The sequence below is a fragment of the Giraffa tippelskirchi genome, chromosome 1 (assembly GCF_054371585.1).
Source record: "Giraffa tippelskirchi isolate mGirTip1 chromosome 1, T2T-mGirTip1v1.2.pri, whole genome shotgun sequence".
NCBI lineage: Eukaryota > Metazoa > Chordata > Mammalia > Artiodactyla > Giraffidae > Giraffa > Giraffa tippelskirchi.
The window spans coordinates 178,661,017-178,676,298 of record NC_137275.1 but is presented as its reverse complement, the minus strand read 5'-3'; the positions used below and the strand labels follow the sequence as shown (position 1 = coordinate 178,676,298).

The window sequence follows — 15,282 nt, the reverse complement described above, 5'->3', positions numbered from 1 at the left end:
AATCTTGTCTGGTCTTCTCGCAAACACTTGGTGAGGCATTCCATAAATATGTCAGCAGCAGCATTAAAATTTGATGGCAGGCAGCGCGGGTCGGCACCAGCACTGTGACTTCCCGGCAAGGTGTGACACCATCACCTCCTCTCATTAGTCAGCGGCAGGACGCTCGGGCCTCCGCGCTGAGCCAGGCCCAGCTGGGGGCAGGCGGTTCTTCCAAGGACGACCCCTGGCTGCTCTGAGGGACAGGCCAAGGTCTCGGCCACAGGAAAGTAACTCAGAGCTTTGGGCTGACATGGGCTGAGAGAAGGCATCCCAGGAGGCTCTGGGAATGTGTGGGGAAGTGAGAGGACCTCTGAGCTGCCAAGGGCTGGGTTTCTGAGTCTGGGAGCTGGTGATTGAAGCTGGAGGCTTGTTTCAACTTTATAGGCAGCCTGGTGGAAATTGTCTATTTTCCCGGAAAAAAAAGACCTCACAGAACACTCTCAAAGGGCATGGGGTTGGACCCATCGTTTAAGCAAGCAGAGGGACAACTGAGCGGGAGTCAGGGGAGAGAAAATGCTCCCTAGTGCAGAGAGAATAGAAACCAATCTAGTCTACCTCCCACCCACCATGGTTCATTTGGGGAAACCGAGGCTAAGTGAACTTGAAAGGGACAGGTGGAAGGTCACACAGTGGTAGGGACAGAATGAGATTGAGGCCCTGACTCCTAGCTCAAGGCTTTCCCTATAATCAAAATTTGGGGCATTTGTTGAAATATGAGAAAATCATCTGGAAATATAATTTTCATTCAAAACAAGTCCTGGTGCATCCATTTTTTTCATCTGTCACATCAAGCATGTGTTATGTGCCAAGACCTGAGTTAAACATTGAATAACAGACCCTCAACACTTTTTGGTTCACAGAAGACTTTGAAATGCATTGATATTGTTATTTAATCCTGTGTAATGTTGTAATGCCACATTGCAAATAAGAAACTCAGCTTCAGAGATATAAAGTGACTTCTCCAAGGCCACTTACCTAAGTAGTTGAGGGGCTTTGACAAGGACTGCCCAGCTCCTAGCCTGAGGTCTTGCCCATTGCCTCAGTTATCAACACAGAATGGCAGCCAAGGCTGCTCTTACTACCTGTGCAGATTATCAGTGCCTGCTTGTTTATAATAATTTACCAAAGTGGTGATGTGATTTGGAGTTGTTCAGAGGTTTCAGAGTTTATCGGTCAGTGTGCCTCTTTGGCAGTTGCCTTGGTGGGGAGTTGAAACAGATAAGAGCCAGGTCTCTGTGGCCCATTCCACACCAGGATGCATTGTATCCTGTAGAACCCCTTTCTATCTGAGAGGAGTTGGAGACTGCCTCGCCTCCCCAGGGTCCCTTCCATGGGGACAGGAGCAGTACACTATGACTCTTCAGAATGCAGCCGGGGCTGGTGGAACAGATTTCGGTAACCTGTTAAATGATGCAGCTTCCATGTCCTTCCAAGTCCAGATCACAGCCACTTCTTACAAGAAGTTTTCCTGGATGGCCCAGCCAGGATAAATGATAACTTCTGCTCTGCTTCTAAGTCCTCCTCACTGTTAACTGATGCCTGCATGTCTAGTTCTGGGTCTAAGGAATCCTCTTAGATGCTGGGAGTGCCCTGAGGACTGGGGCCTGGGCACCATCCACTGAGTGTGGAGAGACAGTCCAGCACAGAGCTCTGAATGGAGTAGGGACAGTTTGAATGCTAAACGGAATGGACATACAGAATTCTCGTGAATTTATTAGACATCCGTCACAGATATGTTAGCTGGATTTTCTCGGAAATACAGTTCAATACCACTCCAGCTGAATTCTGTAGAACCTGCAGTCTGGCAGTTTAGGCTTGGGATGGGGGCTTTTAGTCACATCATGGTCACTCAAAGAAAGTCTCCAGGTAGAATCTAGACCCAGCATCTTCTGATGGCCAAATGAGTACTAAGGAAAAGAAACCTTCTCCATTTTCCAGCCCTACTGTGCTTGGCATGCAGTCTGATCCTGGTTTCTGAACTGTAACTATCAGTGGGTTTGACTCCTTCCTATTAAAAAAATTTTTCTTTGCTCTTTGGGGTTGATCCAACCTTGATGCTATCATTATGTGACACAGAGGCTCAGAGAGGCCTGGTGGGGGTCCTAGCACTTCAGGAGGGCACCCATCGGACCTGCACCCAGGCCGCTGCAGCAGACGTAGCCCACAGCTCTTTTCTGTGTGTTTTGCTGTCTTTCTCTGTTTCTGTTTCATGCATCAGGCGTCTATCCAAGATCAAAGACCAGTGTTTCATGATGTGTTTCTGTTGACACTGAAAGCACCTAGCTCAAGAAACAGTTGTAGGGCATGTGCAATGCTCATCCAGCGAGTATTAGTACTACGGGTGGGGCTGGAGCAAGGAGAGGCAGCAGGGGCTGCTGCGATCTGTCAGTCACATGTGGTCAGTCCTCAAGGAGGAGCCACAGACTTACCAACCACAGAAGCCAAAGTCTGGACAACCATCCTGAGTCTGGACAGGAAGTGCTCCTGGCCATAGCCAGGGTTGGAGACTTAGGGGAAAGTGGGGATGATCAATCCAGAAAGGCTACCTGGAGGAGGTGGTATTTGAGCCAGCTTTCGATAAGGTGGGGAACTGGACATGAGGAGCAGGAGGAAGGTGGCATTTCAGATGAAGAGTGGTGGGGCAGTGGGAGATATGGCTGGGAAACTCTCTGGGACAGACCCTGCAGGGTCTTGAATCCCACTCTGAGAATCCTGGGCATTACTTTGCAGCTTGGTCCTCACACATGTGCTGCCTGTGGGCACTCCCAGATAAGGGCACACTGGAAACTAAGGGCTCCACTGTTCTTTACACATACTCACAAATCAGGGGTTGTCTTACGCCCTAGTGAAACACTGTTGTCATGTGCATTGTTTGCTTAAATGAGAACATCGGGACAGAATTTTGGAATAATACCACAACAAGAGAACAGGTTAAAATGGAACCAGAACTGCTCGATATGAGTCATAGCATAGCCAGGGGTCACACATGGAAATACCTACAGGGGCCAGGCACATCACAGAAAGAGGGGAAGTCAGCCTTGGGAGCAAGGCAATTGTAAATCGCTTGTTCTGTAGCTGATGACACACTTGCCCCTTTAAAACATTGGGCAGCCAGGGAAGAAATAATACAGTGTGGAAAATAAACAAACAAATGAAAACCAAGCAGCACTGGTCAGATCAGCAACTGTTTCTGCTGGCCCCACATGGCTCAGGAAGCTCACTTCTTGCCTCTGATGGGCAGCCAGCTGGTGGGGTCTGTGCAGGCCTTGTGGTCCATGCTGAAGGCACGGAAATGTGGTTGTTGTGTTGTTTCCGCTAAGTTCCCTGAAGGCTTCCAGTATTCAGGGTCTGTGCTCGTAGATAGCAGGAAGGGGGCTGAAGGCATGCAGCCTCATCTGTACAGAGGACCGAGGTCAGGGGCAGCACCCTGCCTCTGCCCTGGCCTGCAGCTCTGTCTCTCTGTGCCCTGGCCAGCACCACTGTCCAGCTGTGAAGTCCATGGCTCCCTAGAGAAGCAGAAACGAGACATTCTACATTCTCCCCCTTACTCTCGCCTTCTCCCTTGGTTTTTCTCCTCTCTTGGTTTTTCTGAAGGCCTTTGTGGCTGGCCTCGCTGGTGGGAGAAGAGGTTTTTTCCAGGGATGGATCGATGCTCTGTGTACTGGGCTGTCTGGGTTGACAGGGCTGACCTTTACCAAGTTTGCTTGGGTTTTCCTTTCTCTGTTGGAAGCCCAGGAAGGTCTGGCTCTGGAGAGAGGATGGTTGAGAAACCTCAGCCTTCATGGGGACTAGGGTGGGGATGGGTGTAGTGAAAGTGGGAAAGAGGAGGATCTGAGTGATGGAAACCCTTTGAGGTCAGCTATTTAAATCTCCCCTGTACACGCCACCTATACAGATGAGAAAACCGAGTCTGGGTGAAAAGAAAAAGTTGATCAAGGTCACTCAGAGACTTGACAGAGCCCCAGAATCTTGTGTGTGTGTGGGCATATGGATATATGTGGATTTGTGTGTATTCTACATGTTATATGTACACTAGTATGTGTATGTAATAATATATATATGTGTGTATGTCATAATAATATGTGGTATATTTTCTAATGTGATTATATAAATAATATGTAATATATTTGCAAGGCTGACAATGCCCGTGTTCGGTGCTATGGTCAGGATCACTCTAGCCATAGACAGGGGTGTATATGCCCAGGTACCCACTGACCCCTGAGCCACGGTGTATCACGCAGTTCTACAAAACTGCAGAGAGCGACTGGAGAAATCTCACAGGCCCTTTTCAAATGCTTCCTTCCTCTTCCTCTTCCTCTGCAAAGATTTTCTTTCAAAGCCCAGTCTAAATCCTTCAGAAATAGAACTTGGCAGTGAAGTCACTTTGAAAGACTTTCCGTATGTTAATTACAGTCAGCCAAGGTCTGGAGCAGAGGTGGGAGCCCACCATCTGCAGATGGGGTCGGCCCCCGGCGCGCTCTGCAAATCCCCATCATCTGGCAGGTGTCGTTTTGGGTTAATTAAGAGCTACACTGAGCCCGTTTACCTGTCACTTTGGAGAATTTTAGGAAACTTCGACTTTCTTGCCATCTCTGAGCTTTTAACGAAGGGTAAACTGAAAACATTTCTGATTCTGATGGTTTTCCTGGCCCTGGCATCTTTAGGGCAGCTGCATTCCGCGCCTTTTCTTGTGGCCTCCTATAAACTTTTAATTTCAATCAATCCTTTCTAGTTACCTCATTTTTTTTTTTTTTTTTTTTTTTTTTACAGCCAACTCTTCTATGTTTGAAAGACAGTGCTGTTTTGGGAAAATCTGCCATTTATCCTAAATTTCTTAAACCTCTGCTTTCTTTCTGGGTCTTTGAAGGGAGAACATCCATTCCTCATCTTGATTCTGTTTAGTACAATAGATTTGCAAGGGCTTTTGATTTGCAGGTCAGGGGCCTTTCAGCAATCAGAATTTGGGTTGTCAATGCTAATCGTAGAGCTCCGTGTTCATGGGGGAATGACTCAGTCAGATCACCAAGTAACTGGGTTCTCAGTGGGTCAAAAGACCCCCTTCTCTGGCAGAAGAGAACTTTCCTTCTCTGGGGTGAAGTTTAAGGTTCTGTATCTCGATAGAGGTTTAGATGACACAGGTGTATGTATTTGCCAAAACACAGTGATAGCATATTTAAGATTGGTGCATTTCATTATGTGTACACTTTATATCAAAAGAAAAAACTTTTAAAGAAATAATGAATTTCAGTTAATGATATGCATGCTGAAGTACTTAGGGGAAAGTGTATTGATGTTTCCAATTTACTTTGAAATACACAAAAGATAAGATGAATGAAAGGCTGGAGGGAAGCAGAGTTAATAAGCAAGTGTAAGAAAATATTGATGATGGAATTAGGTAGTGGGTACACAGTGTTCACTGTGTCTTTCAACTTCGCTCTGTGTTTGAAAATTCTCAGATATACCAGAGGAGGGAAATGGGGAGGAGAGGGCTGGCTGGCTCAGTAAAGCTCTCCCTGGGATGGTGGAAGCCTGAGGACCTAGGGATAGGCAAGTGTCCTGATCCTGCTGTGGCCCTGCCTGGCCATGTGGCCCTGAGGAAGGAGAGGCTGAAGGAAATTATCTTTCAAGTTCATCTAGTCCATATGATCTGGGATGATGAGTCCCAGCAGAGGTTGGCCAGGTTTAATGTAAGATAAATTTGTGGTGTAGAGAGAGTAATGGCCAGGTTTACTTTGCATTAGTTCTGGGAACGGAGAAGGCAATGGAACCCCACTCCAGTATTCTTGCCTGGAAATCCCACGGACGGAGGAGCCTGGTAGGCTGCAGTCCATGAGGTCACGAAGAGTCGGACACGACTGAGCGACTTCCCTTTCATTTTTCACTTTCATACATTGGAGAAGGAAATGGCAACCCACTCCAGTGTTCTTACCTGGAGAATCCCAGGGATGGGGGAGCCTGGTGGGCTGCCATCTATGTGGTTGCATAGAGTCGGACACGACTGAAGCGACTTAGCAGCAGCAGCAGTTCTGGGAAGGAGTGGGTGGCTGGGGGGTGGGTGGGAATGAGGGGAGTGATTGCTAGTCCCTTGGATACCCAATGAGAGGCCAAGTCCCTCAGCCTGAACCCCAGCATTCTCTGCTCTACCATCTTGGATGGGTTATCCTAAGATGGAGTGCCACGCCCTCTGGACGCTTCCTAACTTCACCCAGACATGCCCACCTGTGGCTCCAGTTTCCTGATGTCGCGGAATTCTTGGCTCTGTGAGCCATACTATTCTTGGACCACAGTCTTTCACCTCAATGCCACTCGCCGCCCAGATGTGGCACTCAGCTGCTTCCTCTGATTTCCACGTGGGGAGAAAACACCAGCCCAGTCATATAGGCATTTGAGCGTGTGGTAGGCTTTATGTCCCAATGCGGACGGCTTAAGATGGGAGTTAGACATCTACTTCTTTTTTTCAATATTTCATTTATTTATTTGACTGTGCTGGGTCTTCGTTGCGGCACTCGGAGTCTTCAGGCCTCCTTGCCACATGATCGCTTTAGTTACGGCATGGGAGATCTTAGTTGCAGTATGTGTGATCTAGTTCCCTGTCCAGGGATCAAAGCCGGGCCCCCTCACTGGAGTGCAGAGTCAGCCAGGGGACCACCAGGGAAGTCCCCTAGACGCTCACTTCTTGGATGTTCTCCACCCCCACGGCATCTCCTTTTGCCTCCCTGCTCCCTCTTGATAACAGAACCTCCCCCGGTTCGGGTCCCGCCGTCCTCATGCCCCAACCTTGAGCCCTCTCCATCCTCACTCCTGAACCCCGCTCTAGGCCTCCTTTTGCACATCCAAGAACTCAGCAGTAAAAATAAATAAAGCTATAAAATTCCTTTTATGGCCTGATTCAGTCTTTAGAGGAGGCCTTTTCCTCTCCCCTCTCTCCCCAGCTTCCCCACTCTCCTTGGCACACGGAAAGGTAATTCTGTGCTTCCAACAATATTATCTCGTTTACCTCTCACCAGTCCTGTGATGTAGGTTTTTATTAGGCCCACATTCATGATGAGAAGACTCTGCCCAAAGAGGTTCCGTTACTTCCCTAAGACCACTACAGAGCATGGGGCAAGCTCCCTCTGAGCCCTGCCACACGAAGCCCACACCCACCCTATGGGCAGCCCCCTCCCCTGCCCCTCCCCACTTTCTGCTGGCCTAGCACAGTGTGGGGGCCCAGCTCCCAGGGCCGATCCCAGGCCTTGTCTCAGAAGGTCCAGTCTTGCTTTCTCCTCAGGACTGCTCGCTCCTGGGGGCACTGGAGATGGAGGAGATGATGACACATGTTTCGTTGTTGAGAGTTCTTGGGGGCTTCTGGGGGTGCACCTGCAGACGCCCCAGGAGCCATCTCCGAGAAGGGCCTGTGTGCTGTGAATTCCTCAGATGGAGGTCTTGCTGCCTGCTGAGTGACAGCTGCTGGGCAGGGGCCGGCACCCCCATTGGGCATCACAGGAACTCTTCTGTTAATGCGTAAAGAAAAGATTGTCCAGTTTAAAGAGGCTGGTATTTTTGAGAGATGCCCAAAGCATGAATCAGTTAGCAGAAGGAGGTGAGAGCCCCATGGTGTCCTTGGTCATAAGAGAAATGTCATGGCGAGAGTTCTGTCTGTCTTGGGCCATCTGGCTGCTCCTCCAGGACCCCAAGCATGAACCAGAAGTGGGACTCTCATGTTCTGCCTTCTCAATCTCACTCCTGCCCTTGAGGAGCGTCGTGCTGTGCCTGTGGATGTTCCCCATCTCTCGTTCCCCATCATGTGGGTTGCGGCCACAGCTTCTTCCTGATCATGGGCTCACCACCTCCAGCCTGTCCTCCAGGTCCTGGTACTGCCAAGTCTGAAGGCTTCTCCAGTCCCAGCCCTAAAGGAAGAAAAGCATGATGTTTCTGCCCCACCCCACTTTGCTCCATGGGCAGCCTCTGCTGGGGCCTTGTGAAGAACTGGCTGTGCAGGGGGGCACACTCTGACCCCCTAACTCCAGACCTCTGCTTGTGCCTGGAATGCCCTGTCTCCCTCTGCACATCAAACCCCTACCTCTCCTGCTCATATGCTCCTCTCACCGCAGAAAGTGTCCCTAGTGCTTTCCTGGAACTTCTCTTGGCTGGACCAGACTCACTTTTCTAAGCTGCAGTCCTAAGATTTAAAGGAAAGAAGGTGAATGCTCCTTGGGTGCTGTGATGGTGGTGAATTTAAGCAAGGGAGACACAGCAGAAGATTGAAACCTCTAGTCCCAAAGGAAGTCACCACAGAGCCTCAAGGAGGGGGCCTCCCTCCCTGCTGGGAGCACCATGGCACCTGGGAAGTGAAATTCAGGCTCAGAAGACAGGAAGGTTCTTTGGACATCACTGGGTCTCACCTGCCCTTGTGCAAATGGAAGACAGAGGCCCCGGGGTGGGAAGGCAGTGTCATGGTGTCACATGGTCAGAGGGCCCTGGGCTGGGAGACAGGAAGCTGGACTTGGAGTTGCCCCCCACCCTAGACAAGTCTCTGCACCTTCCTGAGCCTCCACTTGCTCATATAAAATGCAGACAGATGCACCCATCTTGGGAACTTCACAGGACTGTCAGGAAAGTTAAATGAGATTCTAGATGTGGAGGAAGCCTTGGTAACTGATGTCGGGTCGTGGTCCTTGTGGCTGACATTTGCTGAGCAGTCACTGCATGCCAGACACTGAGTATCATTCATTCAGTCTCTGTAATAACCATGGGCAGTGGGATCTATTCACTGTCTCGACTACTGAGGAGAAAACAGGCAGAGAGAGGTTGAGCATTCTGCTGAAGATCAACCTGTTGAGCTAGGAATAGTCAGGTGCAGGATTTGGGCTCCAGCAGTCTGGCTCCAGAACCCTTGCTCTCAGCTTCTGTGCCAAACTGACTGAGGACCACCGGGTTCAGTGGCATCATGTGGGCTCGAGTCTGGGTGGTCTACTGCTCCCCAGCCATCTTTATGGCTGAGCTAGGCCAGGTCTACAGACAGACATCTTCCTTGGCAACTGAGGACCTGCCCCAATCCCCACATCTTATGGGTGCAAACTGCCTACACCCTGCCAGCTGCCTGTATGGCACTTCATCCAGAGGCCCCAGCGTGTGGCTGGACCAGCCCTGAGGTCGACCTCTTGCCCCAGAGATGGTCAAGCTCCCTTTACCCAGAGGGCGCACTCTCACAGGGCATCTCACAGGACAGCAGCCCACTGAGGGTACCACCATGCCCCTGTTCTAAACACATCAGGCAGGGTGGACCCCTGGAGGTTCATTTCTTCCACCAGGGAGCAGGACGGCATGGTGGATGGAACCTGGGCAATGGATCAAATAAACTGGTTTGAATCTTGGCACACAGCAGATGCTCAACAACCCCTGGCTATTGGTGTTAATAATGGAAGCCATAAGAGTCATCTCTGGTAGCCGGAGGAGTTCCCACTCTTTCACTCTTTTAACAAATGGTTTTCAGGGCCTGCTAGACATGGGGATGTAAGCATACACTCCCTGCCCCCGTGGAGCTTACCTCCTAGTGGAGGACATAGAATTAACAAGAAAGATGAGCACAATTAGTAAGATATGCTAGCTTGTGATCAGTTCTATGGAGAAAAGTTAAGCAGGGAAAGTGGAAGGTATTTCCATGGGAAATGCAATGGCTTAGAAATGACTTTGGAGTAGAGCCTGGAAGGAGGTGAGGGAGAGAGCTGTGTGGAGGAGAGCGCAGTGTTCCAGCGGAGGTGGCGAGCTACTTGTGGTTCCTGGAGCGCTGACTGTCTGCTGTGGATGGGCTGTTAAACGGGGGGTGGGTGGCATGTGGGTGCTGAGAGGAGTCACACACCGACCTGAAGACAGACACTCCCATGTCACGGGGCAAATCTGGTGTTGGGCACAGCGGGAGATGGAGTACACCCCAGGAGGGAGTCGAGGGGGGCTTTCTAGAGGAAGAGGTATCTGAGTGACATTCTAGAAGGTCAGGCAGGTGGGGCCGTGGTCGAGAATGCTGAGCAACACTGACTTAGGCACATCCTCTAAAGGAGTTGGAACTGTTTATGGCCTGTTGCCAATTTGAGGACAAAGTTGGGGGAGGGTGCAGGATGGATAACGGTCACAGTTAACTAAGTAGCTCCAATTGAATAGGCCCAAGACTTGTACTTTGAGGGGTTGGAGATCAAGGAGGCTTCCTGGAAGAGGTGGCTTTGGAGCTGGGCCTGGCAGATGGGCCCGGTGCTGCTAGATGGAGATGCCGAGACAGCCTTAGCCGGTGTAGCCTAACGCCCCATAACCAGGCGCCGTGCTGTCAGGAAGCGCCTCTGATGGGGCAGCTCCGAGGGTGCCCAGAGCCCCGGGGGAAGTGCAGCTGTCCCCATTCTCCGGGTAGCTCAGTCTCTCTGCTCCCCCACCTGACCCCCCAGGAGGAGGAGGAGGTGCCATGGCGCTGATGGATACGCCGGGGGCTGAGCTGCCGCGGCCCCGCACTGTCACCATGCTCTCCCTCCTTCGCCGGAACCTGACACCCTGACCACTGAGGCATAAAAAACAGAGAATTGGAAGGCTCAGCCTGTCAGGCTGGGAGTGGACCCCAGAGAGGCCCAAGGAGGAGCACACGTGTGCGTGGGGAGGGGGGTGGGGAGCGCAAGCGCGCACACGCACACGTTCTGCCTGCGGTTGCTGCTGGAAGTGGGGAGGAGGCCGGCTGGGCCTGAGGGCAGGGAGCGGCCGGCTCTCAGCCCTGCTGTTTTGTTCCCACGGCACCTGGTGGAGCCTCAGGGGTCCTAGGATGTCGGCTGAGGCCTCCCAGGGAAGCGCGGTGCTCCGAGTCCTGACTTGGGGCTGGCAGCCCTTCTAGAGGCTTCTGCCCTTCGGCCCTTTGGCATCTAAAAAGAGTCCATGGAAGCCTGGATGGTGCCGAGGGTGGTCTCATGGGGCTGGGAGACTCCTGTCACCACTGCCAGGGAGGGGCCCACATGCTCTGTAACCAGTGGCCTAAAAAGCCACTCAGTAGCCAGCTACTCATACAACCTGCTGACAGGCACAGGGGCCCCTGTGCCCCCAGAAGCCCCAGCTGCAGGGAGCCGGCAAGCGGGGCCTGTCCTGTTACAGAGCCAAGGGGGCAAGGTTTGAGGGCAGGGATTCTGGGCTCCTCTCCTGTGATTGGCCAGTGGTCAAGAGGCCCTCCTGCGGCTGGAGGGGAGGGAAGTGCCAAACGCAAGCAAGCATCGTGGCTCCACAAGCGGCTGGGCAGGAGTGAACCATCCTCAAGCTCCACTCTGCCCCCTGCACGCAGTGCTGTCCCACCTGGCAGGGCTTGCAGCTCCTGCTCCTCCCCTCAGGCACAGAGGCCCCAACCCCGTGCTCTTCTGTGCTCCCCCAGCCCTTTGGCTAGTCCCTTCATGTCAGCAAAGTGCCATCCGCCTCCTCCTGGCAGAGGGTCTGAGTTTATGTCTCATCGTCCTCATTGGAGAGAGGCCTGGGGAGCAGCCACCTCCAGATTCACAGCTCAGAGGGCTAGACCAGAGTTGGGGTCCTTTGCCCTTCCAGTTCAGAGCCACTGGAAACACATGGGAAGTGGCACTGCATCCACACTGTGGTCCTGGAGTGACCTCAGTCAGGACTGAGGTCTGAGAAGCAAGCAGTCTGGGGCTTTGGGCTTGGGTTGGGTGATTCCAGACTGTATTGTGAGAGACCCTGGGCGTCAGTTTTCTCATATGCAAAATGGGCCAACGACCCTAGGGAACACCTGGCATGTGGTAATTCAGTGGTACATGTGTGAGAGACTGGTATTCACTCCCAGAATAAGAAAAGGTTCTAAGGGGAAATACGTGCATGGGTGCTAATTCGCTTCAGTCGTGTCCAACTCGATGTGACCCATGGACTGTAGCCCACCAGGCTCCTCTGTTCATGGGATTCTCCAGGCAAGAATACTGGAGTGGGTTGCCATGCCCCTCTCCAGGGGATCTTCCTGACCCAGGGATCGAACCTGTGTCTCTTGCATCTCCTGCATTGGCAGGTGGATTCTTTACCACTAGTGTCATCTGGCATTCACTCCTATGAATAAAGTTCTAAGGGGAAATATAGACAATGCCAGTGACAGCTGTCCACTTGATAAGGGGGCGGACCGGACTTGCCTTTATTAGTTACATAAAGTACCCACAGTTTGTGAGGGAGACAGATGCCGGTGGCATTTTCCTAACCTGACTTGACATTCGGTTCCTATTTCTCTCCCACCCACCACATGCAGGGAGTGAGTTTTCCGGGAGCCCCTACAGCCACCCTCAGTATCCCTCGTACAACGACTCCTGGAGGTTCCCCAACCCGGGGCTGCTTGGTGAGTACTGGCAGAGGCCCTGCGGGTCCCCTGGGCCATTGGCTGCCCATCAGGGCCTCACTGGGCCAGGGTCCCTCAACATCGTCAGACCTGGTCGCTGAGGGGGGTGGGTAGCTCCCCCCAGACACTAGCAACATGGGAGTTTGTGCTGGAGCTTCAGGACAGCAAATACCACCCCAGCCCTGCATGTGCTGTCAGCCCTCCCCCAGGTGTTTTAGTGGGTGACGGGAGATGGCACAGGAGGGGAACAGATTTAAAAAGGCCATTGAGAGAGGAAGAGAAAAGTAGGAAAAGTGCCTGCCTAAGAGTAACATATTTCTTAAGGATCATTGAATAGGTTGGTGATAAATCTCTAAATAAGGGCAGCCAGGGACCAACTTGGGTTGATTGGGAGTGGCTGTCTGTTTTGATAAGGACTCTGAGGCACGGATATTGATTAGTGATGTCTGCTGTGGATACCACTGGAAACTGGTTGCCCTGTGTCTGAAGGTCTGCCAAGTTGTGCCATGCCGAGCTCAGTTGGTGCCCAGCCTCTGCCCAGGCCTTAGACTGCAGATGGTCCATGGCTGGGACCAGCATGATCTGTGTACATCATCAAAGATATTTGAGCCACCCCAAAGGGCTATCTTAGAAGGCCAAGGAGAGCCTGTTATTTTGTTTCAGTGAACTTACATGAAACCAGCTGGTGAGTCCAAGCTGGAGCTGAAGGTTTTGGAGCATGAGGCAAGGGTCCCCCTCACAGATGTCAGTCACCCTGGAGGTGGAGCTAGCCCATCAGCCTCCAGGCAGCAACATGAATCCCTCCCCAGCAATCAGCTGAGTAATTTTCACTAAGGTCAGACGTGGAAGGGCCTCTGAGACCATCCAGGTTTGTCTGCACAGCTTAGCAAGGCTTACTTAAGTAAGAACCGATTAATTCCCTGGATCCTCTGAATTATTTAAGGACTGAGAACCATAGACTTTATCAAAAAGGCAAGAACCTAGTGTCTTCAAACTCAAGTTGCCAGGCATGGGTCTGCAAAGGAGGCCATGAAGTCACAGCCTTGGCCCCTTCCCCAACCTGCTTTGGTGATTAGGACAGACAATGACGCAGATGCTGTCCCTTCCTGGCTGCCATTCTTCCATGCGTTTGAGCCTTGGACTGCCCAAAGCATTTTGGAAGTGTATCAGGCAAAACTTCAAGTGAAATAAGGAACAATGCCAGCTAGTGCTCCAAACCTGTGCCTGGAGATTTCATTATATAGAAGACCAGGCTCTTACCTTCTATGACTTCCTGCAGGGGCTGAATCTGTGGACTGATGGCTTAGACTTCTTTTTTGGCTTTGGTAAAAATTACTTCTAGGTATTGAACCAGGTCTCTGCTTACCTTATACTTTTCCTTAAACAAGTCGCCCTGAGAGGTCTGGGTTCTGAGTTGGCCCAGTTTTCAGTCTCAGGAGGCAAACGCTGACCCTGAACCAGTCTTTCAGCAGGGATGGGGTTGGGAGGTGGGTCTGGAGCCTGAGCTAGGGAGCTGCTCCCTGCAAATCAAGCTTGTACAGGGCTCTGGTCCCAGCGCTACTGAGAGACCCACAGGGGATGTGGCACAAAGGAGGCCTGGGTCAGACTGTAGGAGGAATTCCTTGTGATGGGCATGTGACACCAGTGAGGCCATGTTGACCTAAGATCTCCACGTATGGCCTACACTGCCCAAGGGGACAAGTGGGGGCTGAAATCAAGCCCATGCATGGCACAGAGCCCTGAGCCCCAGCACAGGGGTATGGCTGCGTTTTTCTAATTTTTTGCCTGCAAGTTCAAGAATCAGAGAAGTGAGAAAGGAGCTGCTCAGGCAAGTGTCGCCATGGGATAGAGTAGGAGGTGGGGGACCTTGAATGCCAGACTGAGAAGTCTGCACCTGAGTGTGTGGGCAGCTAGGAGCCCAAGGGGATGTCAAAGGGTGGGTGGGACTAGATCGAATCTGAGGCCTTTGCTGCTCAAGATAGAGTGAAATCCAATTGACATGCACAATTATACGTATGGGCTACGTGTCTGGTATGGAAAAGTTGTGGACTCTGTCCTAAGGAGCTCACAGCCTGGGGGTGAGAGAGCCTTAGGCAGGTGTGCTACAATGAGAAAGCCTGTGCTAGGATGTGCTCAGTGCCTTGAGGGGTGCCAGAACCAGCGTGAAGAAGAGAAAAAGAATCAAAACTCTGTTCATCCAAATGAGCACTTACTAATTGTTCAGGTACTGGGCAAAACCCTTCATGTGGGTTTTTATCTTATCCTCATGGGGTCGCACAGAGTCGGACATGACTGAGGTGACTTAGCAGCAGCAGCAGCATTTTATCCTATCAAATATCCTATCCCCTAGACAGCACATAGGATTATCTTTACCAATGAAGAGAGTGAGGCTCAGAAAGGTTAATTAACTTACTTGAGATCACACAGCATGCAGGGAGCAGAATGAGGACTCAAACTCAGGTCACCCTGATTCTAGAGCCTGTATTAATAATCAGTGTATGATGTGGTACTTTTACTCTTCCTGACCAATTCAGTCTGAACAGAACTACAACCAGAAAAAGAGGCCTATCTCTCCATAGGAACAAGCCCAAGAGTCCTAAATAACTCAGTCCTTGTACGCCATGAGAACAGTGCTGGTCTATTTTTGAAAGCCGGGTTACTTTATCTGTCAGGCTTTTAATTGCAAACAGCAGACTCCACCCTCACTAGTTTAAGCAGAAAGTGAATTTATTATGGAATATTGGGGGCTCCCAGAATCTCTAGGAGGATCAAAGAGATAGGTATGGGACTCACAGTCAGGAACACCACCAGGACTGCTCTAGCATAAACACCCTTGCTGTTGGCACCTACGAGCAGCCCACTTTGTATTGCTGCTTCAACCAGGGTGTTTGAGAGCTTTGTGCTGCCACCACCCA

General features: G+C 51.3%; 1 protein-coding gene across 12 annotated transcripts in view; it reads left to right on the top strand.

Annotated features, from left to right (window-relative positions):
- PAX5 (paired box 5) overlaps nucleotides 1-15,282 on the top strand; it is a 180,523-nt gene that overhangs the window by 154,156 nt on the left and 11,085 nt on the right. For all 12 annotated transcript variants that reach the window (XM_081510326.1, XM_081510311.1, XM_081510287.1 and 9 more), the window contains one exon: nucleotides 12,281-12,367. In XM_081510326.1, coding sequence (XP_081366452.1) covers nucleotides 12,281-12,367 — 87 coding nt within the window. The remainder of the gene's footprint in view (nucleotides 1-12,280; nucleotides 12,368-15,282) is intronic.